Raw genomic sequence first — 14,281 nt, forward strand, 5'->3', positions numbered from 1 at the left:
GGCTGGGACATCAATGTGGATCCTGTTGTATATCTTCCATCAATGGCCACTGAGATGGTGACTCCATGGAAGGCCAGTGTTAGAAATGTGAAGACTCCAAACACAATTGCTGCCAGATTGGCTGACATGAGCTCTGATTAATGGGCCACCAGACACACCTGGTGTAAGTCCAGAGCATGAGCAGAAGCATGAGTTTGTGTGCTGCCTTCTTGTGGTTCAGCAGCAGACAGAAGTGTATCCACATTGTGTCTGGTGCACAAGTGATACACGGATGTAATCTAGTGCCGCAACTGCAGCACTGCTGTCACCAGTGTATGAGCTGCTTATGGCAAGGTTGGCAGCTCTGCTTGTGCCTGCTGGAGAATGGCTTGCCAACAGATATGCTTGTATTTGTTGGCTATACTGTTAACAAACCTGTGGTGCACTTACATTTTCATCACGTACTGTCTCTGGTGGAGGAGTGCCTGGAGCAAGACTACTCACTGGTTGCAGGTGTTGTGCCAGGTAGAAGTGTACAAGGCCAGGTACAGAGCCTCCATTCCCACTTAAAAGGAAGATGGCAAATTCATCTTGAGATTGGCTACAGATCCCACATCCCTTCCCTCATGGAGGAAATGGTGGTGCCAACAATGAAGGGTGGTGCCAAAAAGCATCCACAGGGAAGCAGCATCTCTCCCTGGACAACATTAGATATCCAAGGGTGTGGAGAGCTCAAAACAGCTACGATCATGTCCATGGAATTCAGGACCCCAAGTTACAAAGCAGGTTACTGCAGAGTGTGAACAATCTGGATGGGACTGGAAAGGAAACTAGAGAGAAGACAGAAATAAGAATAGTAATGTAGGATTGTGGTGGCATTGAAGAGGGCACAAAATATTGCACCACCATCATCGGGGAGTCAGGTCACAACAACATCTTGGTAAATGCATGAAGTGGCAGAGCCAGTGTCAGGCTCAGCTGGTGGAAGGTGGTGTCTGGGCAGGAGATGATGGTGTGTATGTCTGGTTGCTGTGATGACTGCACTGGGAATGCAAATTGGATGCTTGCTGCCAACTGATGTGTTGTGCACTCTCATAAGGGAAGCTGGCCATGGCTGCATCTTCTAGGCAAAGGCGTGAAGTGGTGGAAGTGGCATCAGGTGCAGCCGCAAGGTGGGAGTTGCCAGGTGCCAGATGAATGCTGGTGATGTGTCAAGAAGGCTGATTGTGGCTGCATATTCTTCATGATTGCATGAGCATGGGGGCAGTGTCAGACACGGCTGATGGGAAATAAATGAGAAACTCATTGCCAACTGGTGTGGCACAATACCCACACACCTCAGGTGCATCCTCTTGGTGAAGGATCAGGGTAGCAGAAGCAGCATTGTGCTCGCACCCAGAGGAGAGCAGCAATGTGAATGGAGCTGTATCCTTGTCACCAACTAATGTGTCTTTGTCTGTGCCAACCTCATGAGGAAGACTGGCCATGGCTGCATCTTCTTGGTGAAGCAACAGAGGAGCAGGGTAGCACTCGGCACAACTGGGGGCAGGACAGCAGTCTGGCAGTACAACAGCAGCACATGACTCCTCTGGCTGCAGCACATCACAGACTGATGTGCCTTAAGTGGTAAGCTGCACACAATAAATGATGAGTTCACAAGCAGCACATAAATGACACTTCATTAACACAGCACATAAATAACAAGGATGAACACAATATAGATTCTGATCAATATCACTGAAAATGATCCTCCCAATCCAGTATTAGTGTGTCGATGGCAGAAGTCTGTCGTGACATAGGTTGTGACAATAGTCTATCATGACAGTAACTGCTAGATGTCATGACATAGGTTGTGACAATAGTCTATCATGACAGTAACTGCTAGATGCAGTTTTATGTACAAGAATATAGATTCACAGACAGTGAATGTGGGGAAGGCCAGCACCAGAGAAGGTGAAGACTTCAAGTGTGATGGCTGGCAGATTTAATTGTGTGCATTCCATGTATGGCTGCTAAGATGCTAGGTTGGGGGACAATCAGTGACAGACAGGCAAAGGCTCCAAAAGAACGGCTGGTGTCAGCTCTGCTAGGCTTGACTAGCATAAGTCTGGAGCATGAGCATAAGTGTGAGTTTGTGTGCTACCTGCTTATGAGCAGTGCCTTAAATAGGCAGCAGGTGGAAAAGTATCCATGTGGTGCTTGGTGCACATATGACCCACATACATAATCTAGTGGAGTGACAGCAGAGCCACTGTCACTGGTGCACCCACTGCCTGTGGTGAGGTTTGGCACTTCTAGTGGCACCTATTGGGGGCTGGCTTGCCAACACGTATCGCTGTATTTGTAGGCTGTACTGTTGACAAACTGGTGGCGTGCTTGCATTGGTCAGTGTGTGCTGTCCTGATTGGGGGAACAACCTGGAGTCAGAGTATCTCCTGGTCACAGGTATTGTGCTGGAGGCAGAAGTGGCTAGCATGTGACCACATATACGGCACTTACAGGCAAAACTGCGTGACCTTTCCACAACATTGAATAGCTTTCGTAGCATTTGACTACAGATTTGCAAAGAAAAAGATTTACATTTTGAGAAATATTTTGACTTAAACTGAACTCTCTTACAGTTGTAACTGCACACAAAATTGTTTGAATATTATTTAAGCTATCATACTGACTCTCGGGCATTTAGTAAAAACTAGGGGTTGTTCTACCCATGAACAAAGTTTAATACTCCTTACATCATTTTAACAATTAATGTTAACCAGTAGAACACAATGCCAGTATTCACCACTGAATCAGGAACCAATGCCAACTTGCCATGACAAGTTTCCTTTTAAAAATAAATAATTCTGCCTTCTAATATCAGCCACCAATCTTAAAGGGACAAATTTTGAAAATAATTATATTCATTAGACTTCAAACAGTTAATAAATTTAATTTTGAATAAATGTGATTTTAGCTTTTAGTACCAGAATGAAAGTCACAAGATTGTTAATGATTTTTTTCCAGCAGTCCCTTTATGAAACTTTTTAAGTAAAAATAAAGTGAGTTATTCTTTCCACATTCAGCATACTTTAGTTCTGATAAACTAAGCAAATAGAAATTAATGAAGTACTATTAGTAAATATTAGGTACTTAAAATAAGAAGGTAGTATTTTTAAGAACTGATTACTGCTGTTTTAATCCAAAATTCACCTCAGTAGCTGAGTACTGAGTGCAGCTGACTGCCATGCTGAGAACCCTGTTTTGTTTGTGAGTACTGCCAGGGATTTATTCTTGGTGGTAAGACTGTCTGTCCACCTTTTTGAACATAATAAAGCAGTGATTCATCATAGCATGTGTTCAGCAATGCCTCACTAGGTTTGCAGATGTGTATTGCACCAGATGTCTGCAAAAGGGTTCTGCATTTCCTGTGCATTATGATTTGGTGGCCTGTATTTGTGGAGCTGGCACCCTATAACAAACCACTTGGTTCTCTTTGGTTCATATCAGGCAAATTTGGTGGCCAGGACATCCAGTTCACTATAAAGCTCCTCAAACCACTGTATCTGATTCTCACCTTTGAAATGCACAGTTGTCCTACTGGAAGATACCAGAGGCATTGGAAAAGATGTCAACATGAAGGGATGCAGGTGGTTTGCAATAGCATTCATTTAGTCCATAGCTGTCATAGTGCCTTTGGTTATCATCACAGGACCCATGGAGGCATAAGTGAATCATGTCCCCCATAGTATAATACTGTTCCCACTGGCATGCATCCATGGCACAGTGTATGTTTTTAGTAGCCATTTGTCATTTGTCTGGAAGACAGTGTATTTGGACACGGCAATTGACACAATGTAATAAGAAATGCAGTTCATTCAAACTGGTAATATGTTTCCATATCCAATCTTTACCTGTTATAATCATAACTGACTGTGTCACTATGTGCACTGAACCTGGTTCAACAATGTGCACTGAATGATGTGCTCTAAAACATTTGTGCTTGCACCAGCATTGTACTCTGTCACAAGATCTACACAGATCACTGCCTATTCTTTTTTACAGAGCTGGAAAGTCTTTGACCTCTTCATTCTGTAATGAGGTGCTGTGCATGACACACTTTGTCTCCTGCTTATGGTTTCACCATACTTCAACCACTTTCTATAGATACTCATTACAGGAGCACAGGAACAACTGATGCTCATTCCCATGCACAGGTGCATAACAATGCATTTGTCAAAGTCACTTATGTCACTGGATTTCCCCATTTGGAGCCTGTTACCAATGCTAGAATGATTCCCCATTCATCTCTGCTTCACTCATATAATTCCCTTACCATGTTCCTTGCTCACAATGCCACTAGGTGGCATGCAGTCCTGTGGTGGTCATAATGCTTTGGCTCACCAGTGTCTATGAAGAACACTGGCCATATGATGAACACAGAGATGAAAAGATGAGTAATATGATAAAAAGTGGGACTCAAAATACATGGTGAGATAAGAAGTGGGGAGTGAAGGAAAGAAGAAACTAATGGCTCATAGACACTGAGAACACTAATAGAGAAGGATAATAAAACAACTGGAGTTGTTGGATGTCTGATTAATGACACTGATTACACCTTGAAATACCACTCTCTCTTCAGGAATATAAGGATATTATACAATGCCTACAACTACATATACTGAGAAGAATCTCTCAGTGTGTTAGTATGCATACAAAATGTTTGGACATTTTTTATTCTTTTGTTGTTCGTGGTCTTATCGGATAATTCTCTATCACAATGCAGGTACAGACATAAATATTGAATCTCATAATGCAGCCCTCTGAACACTGCATAAGATCAATAATGAAGTATCACAAAAAAAGCCTCTTCAACACTTGTGGTACTTTTATATTGCTGCACACTTACTTTTTAATGTTATTTCTGAATAAGAAGGATGATAATAGTTTAAGATGAACTGAGGTTACAACCTACACAACAATATACAGAAACAGTGTCAAAAGGTATTGTACTCCTGTCCAAATTTCAGAATGAAACTCTTTGCTTTTATGCCAAGATCCATCAAAAGGTGTCAAAAATGTTATGCAAGGAGTAAGGAGCTCAAAGTGTTAAAAATGAGCTTAAAACTTATTACATCAGACATCTTTTCTGTGAAATATCCAAATGTAGCTACTCTGTATTCTTGTTAATAGCACATATAGCAAAACCTTCAGTAAAATAATTTCATAATTATTTTCCCTTTTAAATTATCCAATACATACATGTACATAAAGCGCTCAAAAAGTTTTGAAGTGGAGCACTGAATGACAGAATAAGTCTTATAAAACTAAAAAAATAAAGTCAATGTGAAATGAAAACAAAAAATAAGCAAAATATAAATGCACTTTGTTTGAAAGTACATGTCAGTGAAATCAAAATCTCCTGCTCAGTAACTTTCAGTATCTTGTTGCTATGCCCCTTCCATTATAACATGCTCCTTAGCATCTGTCCAGTGCGTGATTGACACTCAGGCATGTCCCACTCTTTGGTTGCAGACTTCCTGAGGTAATTCAGTGTGCAGTATATGATGAATGTTCTCGCATTGACACACTGCGAGTTTCAACTGATATCAAGCATGCTCAATTTGGTTTCATCTCAGCAGATGCCACAAGACATTCCATTCTGTCAATTCCTGCCTCATGGTGGAAGGTATGCAAGGTGGGGGATAGTGTGCTCAGATATTATCCTATGGAATGACAGTCATCACTAAAATTTTAACTGTAGAGCTGGGCAGTATGTTTGATTCACTTCTCTGCTAAACACACAGCCTTGTATGTTTACGACATGCACTGGTACTGAGTTGCCTCCATGATCTTATGTGATGGTCAGCAGGCACCAGCCAAATCCTGCATTTGTTGGTGAAGAGCACTCAACTCCATTGGCTGACATTCCATTTCAGGTATTTACTTGCATGCCTTCTTTGTGCACCGTGATACTGAGGCGGTGAAGGTCTTGTAGGTCTTGAAGGTCTTGTACTATTGTTTATAATGAATGAACATAAGCCAAATTGATTGTGTGGAGAGTGTTGCACATTGTTTGGATTGATACAACTCTCGTATATGTCACCAGAAATGCAGTGTGGCTTCTGTTGAACCTTCTTTTGGGGCATAAAGGTGGGGCTGTTATCAACACAAAGATTGGTTTGAATACCACAGTGATTTGCTGGGCATAGTCCAATTGGATATGTTATGCCACTACTTTCCATCCACATTCAAACAGACTCACTCACTCAGTTATAGATGGACCTACAGTATTTAGTGGACTAGGAACCGCTGTTATGGTATCTATGAACCATGATTTGTAGACAGCAGACTTGTATTATTGATTATGGCTGATACTATGATGGAGATATTCAAAGTTCTGTGTTTCATAATAGAGGCTGAATGCCTGAATGTTGTTGCTGTGGTAGATGCTAAATTGGCAGATAATTTTGACCTTTCAAAAGTACTGATTTTTCGTTTTGTGTTGACTAACTTATTCTGATATTAACATCTTCAGCACAAATAGACAAAAATCTAATGCTGTTTACTATATCACAATATTCTCAGAGTATAAATGGTAAGTGTTTGTCTATAAGGTTCAAGATTAAATTTTATCAATTCTAGGATTTTTTCTATCATTTTTTACTTCTTTCCTCTTTGACAATGATTCATATATGTTAATTATGTGAAATGTTTCAGACTCTGTGTTTGATTGTAGATTCCTTTTTAACTGGTTAGTTTAGTCAGTTCAAAGCTTGGAGGAAAAAAAGTTATGTCACTCTGTTATGATCATGCTTGGCAAAGTACTACCGTGTTCTGTTCAAATGAAATTTCAGTTTGAAGACAATGAAATATATTTAAAGAATGCTATTTTAGTCATCAAAATGGAGGAACAGAGGATGCAAAATAGCAAAAATGCTTAAGAAAATGGTTTTTCAGTAGCTTTTGCTACTCTCTCTGGGGAGGTAGAAAGAAGAGAAATAATGAACATAAATAAATGTAACATTTGTACACACACATGAAAAGAAATCCACTACTCTACAACTACCCTATTGATGACAAATTGTTGGAAACAGTATATACTATAAAATGTCTAGGAGTAAGTGGAACAACCACAAAAAGCAAATAGTAGGAAAAGCAGATGCCAGGGTGAGATCATAGGAGGTATCTTAAGAAAATGCAACTCATCCATGAAGAAAGTGGCTTACAATATACTTGTTCAACTGATTCTTGAGAACTGCTCAACAATCTGGTATCCTTAGCAGGTAGGACTGATAGAAGGGAGAGAGAAAATCCAATGAACAACAATGTCTTCTGTCACAGGATCATTTAGGGGGCACAAGAGCATTACATGCCCAACAAACTCAGTGACAGTTGTTACAAGAGATGTGTTATACATCCCAAAGATGTTTACTATCAAAATTTTGAGAGAGCACTTTCTGAGCCGAGTTGCACAACACATTACTTCCTCCCACATACACCTTGCGAAATGACCACATCAAGAAAATTTGAGAAATCAGAGCTAATACAGAGGCTTACTGATAACCATTCTTCCCACACATCATTTGTGAGAGGAACTAGAAAGGAGGGGGAGGGAGGGGGGCAGTTTGTGGTACCAAAAGTACTCTCTGCCTGCTTGTGGAGTATGATATAGATATAGATATAGATGAATAATAACCTGGAAATATAACACCCCTCTGGTACCCAATGTTGAGAGAGATGGGAAGGAAAGAGGAGAAAGAAGAGTGCTGAAATCTGACAATATAGTACACATTTGGTACACAACTTTGAGAGAGAGAGCTATGAGGTATTAGCGAGAATGGAAACCAAAGGACAGGGAACAATAAACAGGAATCAGCATGAATTTTTGATATTCAAAACTGTGTGCCAGACTAGAACTTGAACCTGTCATGCTCCAACACACAGTTTTTATTTGCCAGGAAATTTCAAGTCAGCATGAACTCCCCTAAATAACAAAAATTTATTCTCAAAGAAATCAGTATCTTTGTTCCTTTCAGAGTATCAAGAAACCTGGTACTGGCAAAAAATATGATTATTGCCGTTGATCATATTCAGTAATATACTGCCAACATTGTCAAAACATTTGACCACAGAATATAACATCCATCAATGTTTTGCTGTAAATAGGCTTGTATGCAACAGGTATGTTGTTCATGCTAAAAACATTGATTCTGCAATATGGTTGTGTTATTAGTTCATTTGTACTGGATAAAAGCTACTCAAGTTGTTACTGCTACTGCTTTATTATCCATGGCATTTACACCATGGCCTCTTTGGTAGTGCCACTTCATAAAGTTGTTTGAATATTGCATTTCACCCCCCCCCCCCACCCCCCACCCCCCAAACTCTTACAGGTCTGTAACAACATGTGAAATTTTCAGGAAACTAAATGACACATTTGGGGTATGTGGTCGTCCCCATGTAGGATGGCAGATTGATCCTTTTGGACACTCCAGAGAGATGGCATCCATTTTTGCTCAGCTTGGGTATGATGGTGTCTTCTTTGCTAGATCAGACTATCAAGACCGTCAGAGGAGGTACAAGACAAAGAACACAGAGATGATATGGCAAGGCAGTGCTAATCTTGGTATGAAAAGCATATCTTTTACAATCAACACACTTTTGTATTAATGTCTTGTATTATCATCTTAACCTCATTTTTAGCTGATTAACACAAATGTAGAGATCAGATAATTATAATTTGTGTCTTTATTATGACCTGTCGATTTCTTTGGTGCAGTGTATTTAAAAAAATGTGTCTTGCAGGTACATCATCCAGATTATTTGCAGCAACTTTTAATAACTCTTACTATCCACCAAGTGGATTTTGTTTTGACATCAACTGTGATGACTTGCCCATTATTGATGATCTGAAAAGTCCTGATTACAATGTTAAAACTAGGGTAAGCTGACAGATTATTCCTAGGGACTTTTGTGATACAAAATGCAGTGTCCTATTAATCAAAACAATCATTTTTAAGTGAACTGACAAAAAATATATTTTACACTACAGTTTCATTATGTACAATAAACATGCAACTCAGCTGCAGCTATCTCCTTTATCTATATAACGAAACAATTGTTAACATGATTTCTTTCTTGACTGATGATTCCAGTCTACATGCATACATTTTTTAATAGTGCACACTGACAAAGATCCATATTACCTTATTCTATGTTACTTTGCTGTATACAGGGTGTAACTAAATTCCCTTTGTAGACTTTGAGGCCTTGTAGTGGCATCCAAGACAATTAACTTTAGCAAAGGAGGTCATTTCCAGAAACATACTATTTTCCCACTACACGCAAAGTACTGCAACACACTCTGACTCCTGGTGGTTGTTACATGGGTTCACTTACAAGTAGGGTTCAATGTGATGATCAACAATGTCAGTATAGATACAATACTTCCATACACAACATCAGTCCCAGGTCCTCTAGTATCTGTTGCACAGCCTGCACCAATAGGTCTACCTCAGATCTCACAGGGGTTTTGTAGATAAGGATGTCATGACCCCAGAGATAGTAGTCTAGTGGCTTCAAATTGTGAGAACATGCAGTCCAAACAACTGGGCCACCACAACCTATCCAATGTTGCCCAAATCACTAATCTAGATGATCTCAGACTTCAAGTGAAAAATGAGATGGTGCTGGAACCACAAGTTTTTATGCACAAGCAGTGGCTCATCTTTCAAGAACAACACTAACATCCAATGTACCGACATAATCCTGTGTCCTTGGCAGAATTGCCAAAGTTGTGCCCATCTCCTCCAAGCTCCCATAAAACTACCTTTCTGCTATTTTCCCTATAGAGATCAAGAAAATCTCATAATTTTGTAAGTAAGATGAATAAAAATGAAGCACAGTGAAACCAACAATCTAGTAAGATTTGATACAAGAAATATACAGATTAAACATTTAGTACAGTGCATAGCAAAGAAACTTTAGTCATTCATTCTTTTTTTTTTTTTGTCATCAGTCTACTGACTGGTTGATGCGGCCTGCCACGAATTCCTTTCCTGTGCTAACCTCTTCATCTCAGAGTAGCACTTAAAACCTATGTCCTCAATTATTTGCTTGATGTATTCCAATCTCTGTCTTCCTCTACAGTTTTTGCCCTCTAACGCTCCCTCTAGTACCATGGAAGTCATCCCTCATGTCTTAGCAGATGTCCTATCATCCTGTCCCTTCTCCTTATCAGTGTTTTCCACATATTCCTTTCCTCTCCGATTCTGCGTAGAACCTCCTCATTCCTTACCTTATCAGTCCACCTAATTTTCAACATTCATCTATAGCACCACATCTCAAATGCTTCGATTCTCTTCTGTTCCGGTTTTCCCACAGTTCATGTTTCACTACCATACAATGCTGTACTCCAGACGTACATCCTCAGAAATTTCTTCCTCAAATTAAGGCCGGTATTTGATATTAGTAGACTTCTCTTGGCCAGAAATGCCTTTTTTGCCATAGCGAGTCTGCTTTTGATGTCCTCCTTGCTCTGTCCGTCATTGGTTATTTTACTGCCTAGGTAGCAGAATTCCTTAACTTCATTGACTTCGTGACCATCAATCCTGATGTTAAGTTTCTCGCTGTTCTCATTTCTACTACTTCTCATTACCTTCGTCTTTCTCTGATTTATTCTCAAACCATACTGTGTACTCATTAGACTGTTCATTCTGTTCAGCAGATCATTTAATTCCTCTTCACTTTCACTCAGGATAGCAATGTCATCAGCGAATCGTATCATTGATATCCTTTCACCTTGTATTTTAATTCCACTCCTGAACCTTTCTTTTATTTCTATCATTGATTCCTTGATGTACAGATTGAAGAGTAGGGGTGAAAGGCTACAGCCTTGTCTTACACCCTTCTTAATACAAGGACTTCGTTCTTGATCGTCCACTCTTATTATTCCCTCTTGGTTTTTGTACATATTGTATATGACCCGTCTCTCCCTATAGCTTACCCCTACATTTTTCAGAATCTTGAACAGCTTGCACCATTTTATATTGACGAACGCTTTTTCTAGGTCGACAAATCCTATGAAAGTGTCTTGATTTTTCTTTAGCCTTGCTTCCATTATTAGCCATAACGTCAGAATTGCCTCTCTCATCCCTTGACTTTTCCTAAAGCCAAACTGATCATCACCTAGCGCATTCTCAATTTTCTTTTCCATTCTTCTGTATATTATTCTTGTAAGCAGCTTTGATACATGAGCTGTTAAGCTGATTGTGCGATAATTCTCGCACTTGTCAGCTCTTGCCGTCTTCATTCTACATACATCAAAAAAAGTTTTGCATCATCCCGCTTCTCAGTACTCCTGAAGATAGACATTGACTGTGGATATTGTATCACAGACACAGTCCCTTTGACTGTTCTGAGATGTCACTAAACCCACCCAAAGATGTAAACAACCATGCATGAGTAGCGCCTATTAGACGGAGGGGATCCAACAGCCGATCAGTTCCAGTCTGTACTTCAGTCATGCTTAGATGGCCAGTACCATGGTTCGATCATGTCCAGCATTGTTACTTTTTTGCCAGGAAGGGCTCTCAACAAAGGAAGTGTCCAGGCGTCTTGAATGTTGTTCGAACATGGAGGAGATACAGAGTGACAGAAACTGTTGATGACATGCCTCGCTCAGGCTGCCCAAGGACTAATACTTCAGTGGATGAACACTACCTTCAGATTATGGCTCGGAGGAACCCTGACAGCAACAACACCATGTTGAATAATGCTTTTCATGCAGCCACAGGATGTCATGTTAAGACTCAAACTGTGCGCAACAGCCTGGATGATGTGCAATTTCACTCCTGACATCCATGGCAAAGTTCTTCTTTGCAACCATGACACAATGCAGCACAGTACAGATGTGCCCAACAACATTCCGAATGGACCACTCAGGATTGGCATCACATTCCCTTCACTGATGATTGTCACTTGTGCCTTCAACCAGACAATCATCGGAGACGTGTTTGGAGGCAACCTGGTCAGGCTGAATGCCTTAGACACAGTGTCCAGTAAGAGTAGCAAGGTGGAGGGTCCCAGCTGTTTTGGGGTGGTATTATGTGGGGCCGATGTACACCACTGGTGGTCATGGAAGGCACCGTAATGGCTGGCTGATACATGAATGCCATCATCTAACTGATAGTGCAACCATATTGGCAGCATATTGGTGAGGCACTCCTCTTCATGGGTGACAATTTGCACCCCCATCATGCACATCTTGTGAATGACTTCCTTCAGGATAACAACATCACTCAACTAGAGTGGTTAGCATGTTCTCCAAACACGAACCCTATCAAACATGCCTGGGATAGATTGAAAAGGGCTGTTTATGGCTGATGTGACCCATCAACCACTCTGAGGGATCCATGCCAAATCGCCATTGAGGAGTGGGACAATCTGGACCAACAGTGCCTTGATGAACTTGTGGATAGTATGCCATGACGAATACAGGCTTGTATCAGTCCAAGAGGACATGCTTCTTGGTATTAGAGGTATCAGTGTGTACAGCAATCTGGACCACCACCTCTGAAGGTCCCGCTGTATGGTGGTACAACATGCAATGTGTGGTTTTCATGAGTAATAAAAAGGGTGGAAATGATGTTTATATTGATCTCAATTCCAATGTTCTGTACGGGTTCTGGAACTCTTGGAACCGAAGTGATGCAAAATTATTTTTTGATGTGTGTAGAATAACAACAAAATACCTAATACATAAGTAAGACCTACTTCCAGTATTCTTATAACACTTGATGCTCGAGCAATGCAGATTATAGCTGGAAGAGCATATGACTGCTTACATGAGGTTTCAACTTAGATGTACAGTGTATAGTTAACCAAATGCATGATGACTAGACAACTCCCATAATATTATTGATCAGCCACAGAAAACTTATTCTTGAATTCCTTTTTACTTACATAGCAGATGATATCAGCCAAAGCTGGGGTCCAAGAAAAGTACTAACTTGAGTGGCATGTTAATTATACATCCTCTCCACTGTCTCTGCTTGCTTCCTCTATCACATCTCACTCCAGTCCTCAATAAGCAGAAAGCAACAAAAATTGTAAACATCTAGTCAAATAGCATATTTACTTCAGGACCTGCTCACTACCTATGAAACTGTGTGCCACCATAGCGATGCAGCAACAAGAATTACATTTCTGATAAGGAGTAATTTGTGTAAGTGGCAGCTGTGTGAACTGAGCACACTGTTGCCACACAAAACATACAAGCAATAGACATCTCTTTGTTAGAAGTTGTTTCTTTGTTATGCTGCTTTGGTGAAATGATGCTGTAGCAATGACACTGAGACAACAGCATGAGTTTACAGAAGTGGGCCAAGGGAAAGGTTCCTCCTTGTAGGCAATGATCTCTCTCTCCCTCCCTCCCTGCCTCCCTCTCTCTCTCTCTCTCTCTCTCTCTGTCTCTTCCCCTTCTCTCTCTTTCCCCTTGTCTCTCTCTTCCTCCACCCCCTTTCTGGTCAACTTTTGCACCTCCACTGTGCCTGTGTCTCTCTTACCAGCCCCTTCCCTTGGTATGGCCCTGTCTGCAGGTGAATGCAGTGGGAGGGATCTATAAGTGTGGTGCAGGCATAATCAAGCATTCTGGTTAACTTTTCCACATGATGGTTTCACCTCGATTTGTTATCCACCTGAATGCTTTGAAATTCCAAACACAGAGTTTAATTTAGTGGATTTGATCTTCGTTTCCTGTCATCCTGACAAGATGTGGGAATCTCTCATCCCAGGTTCTGAGTGACCTGATCCTCCTTCCTAACATTCCATAAATCATTTCTCTTTCCTCCCTGAAGGAGGAAATTATCATTCTCAAAATTATGAGCAGCTTCTTTTTTTTTCATTTTCAAGTGTGTCTATCCCAACAACTGGACTTTATCCTTCCAGAAATAAATTCTGGTCAACCATCCTGTCTCTTTGTAAAATTATGTCATAAGCTTGGTAAGATATTAAGCTATTTGCTATGATCCCGTTGTAAGTCTGTTCCATTATTCCACTTGCTGTATCTGGATTGGATGTGTTTGGGCCCTTCATCAGTATACTTGTATTATCAACAAATTTAACAGTTTTTGAAGAGTTCTCCAATGGCTTTGGTCAGAATTATTCTTGCTACTGTAAAGTTTGGCTGGGTAGTAGTAGCAAGCACAGGGACATTGGGAAATGAGACTAGTTTGATCCATGGAGATTACATGAACTAGTCAGTGACTGAAGGAGTACTGGCAGTGCCATGAAGTACAGCAATGAGATATTGCAACCAAAT

At 40.6% G+C, this 14,281-nt stretch overlaps 1 protein-coding gene across 1 annotated transcript in view; it reads left to right on the top strand.

Moving 5' to 3' along the window:
- The window catches only part of LOC126167284 (lysosomal alpha-mannosidase-like), a 101,221-nt gene that overhangs the window by 27,007 nt on the left and 59,933 nt on the right, over positions 1-14,281 (top strand). The window contains exons 5-6 of the mRNA XM_049920465.1: positions 8,382-8,587; positions 8,767-8,903. Coding sequence (XP_049776422.1) covers positions 8,382-8,587; positions 8,767-8,903 — 343 coding nt within the window. The remainder of the gene's footprint in view (positions 1-8,381; positions 8,588-8,766; positions 8,904-14,281) is intronic.

This window comes from Schistocerca cancellata, chromosome 1, assembly GCF_023864275.1.
Source record: "Schistocerca cancellata isolate TAMUIC-IGC-003103 chromosome 1, iqSchCanc2.1, whole genome shotgun sequence".
NCBI lineage: Eukaryota > Metazoa > Arthropoda > Insecta > Orthoptera > Acrididae > Schistocerca > Schistocerca cancellata.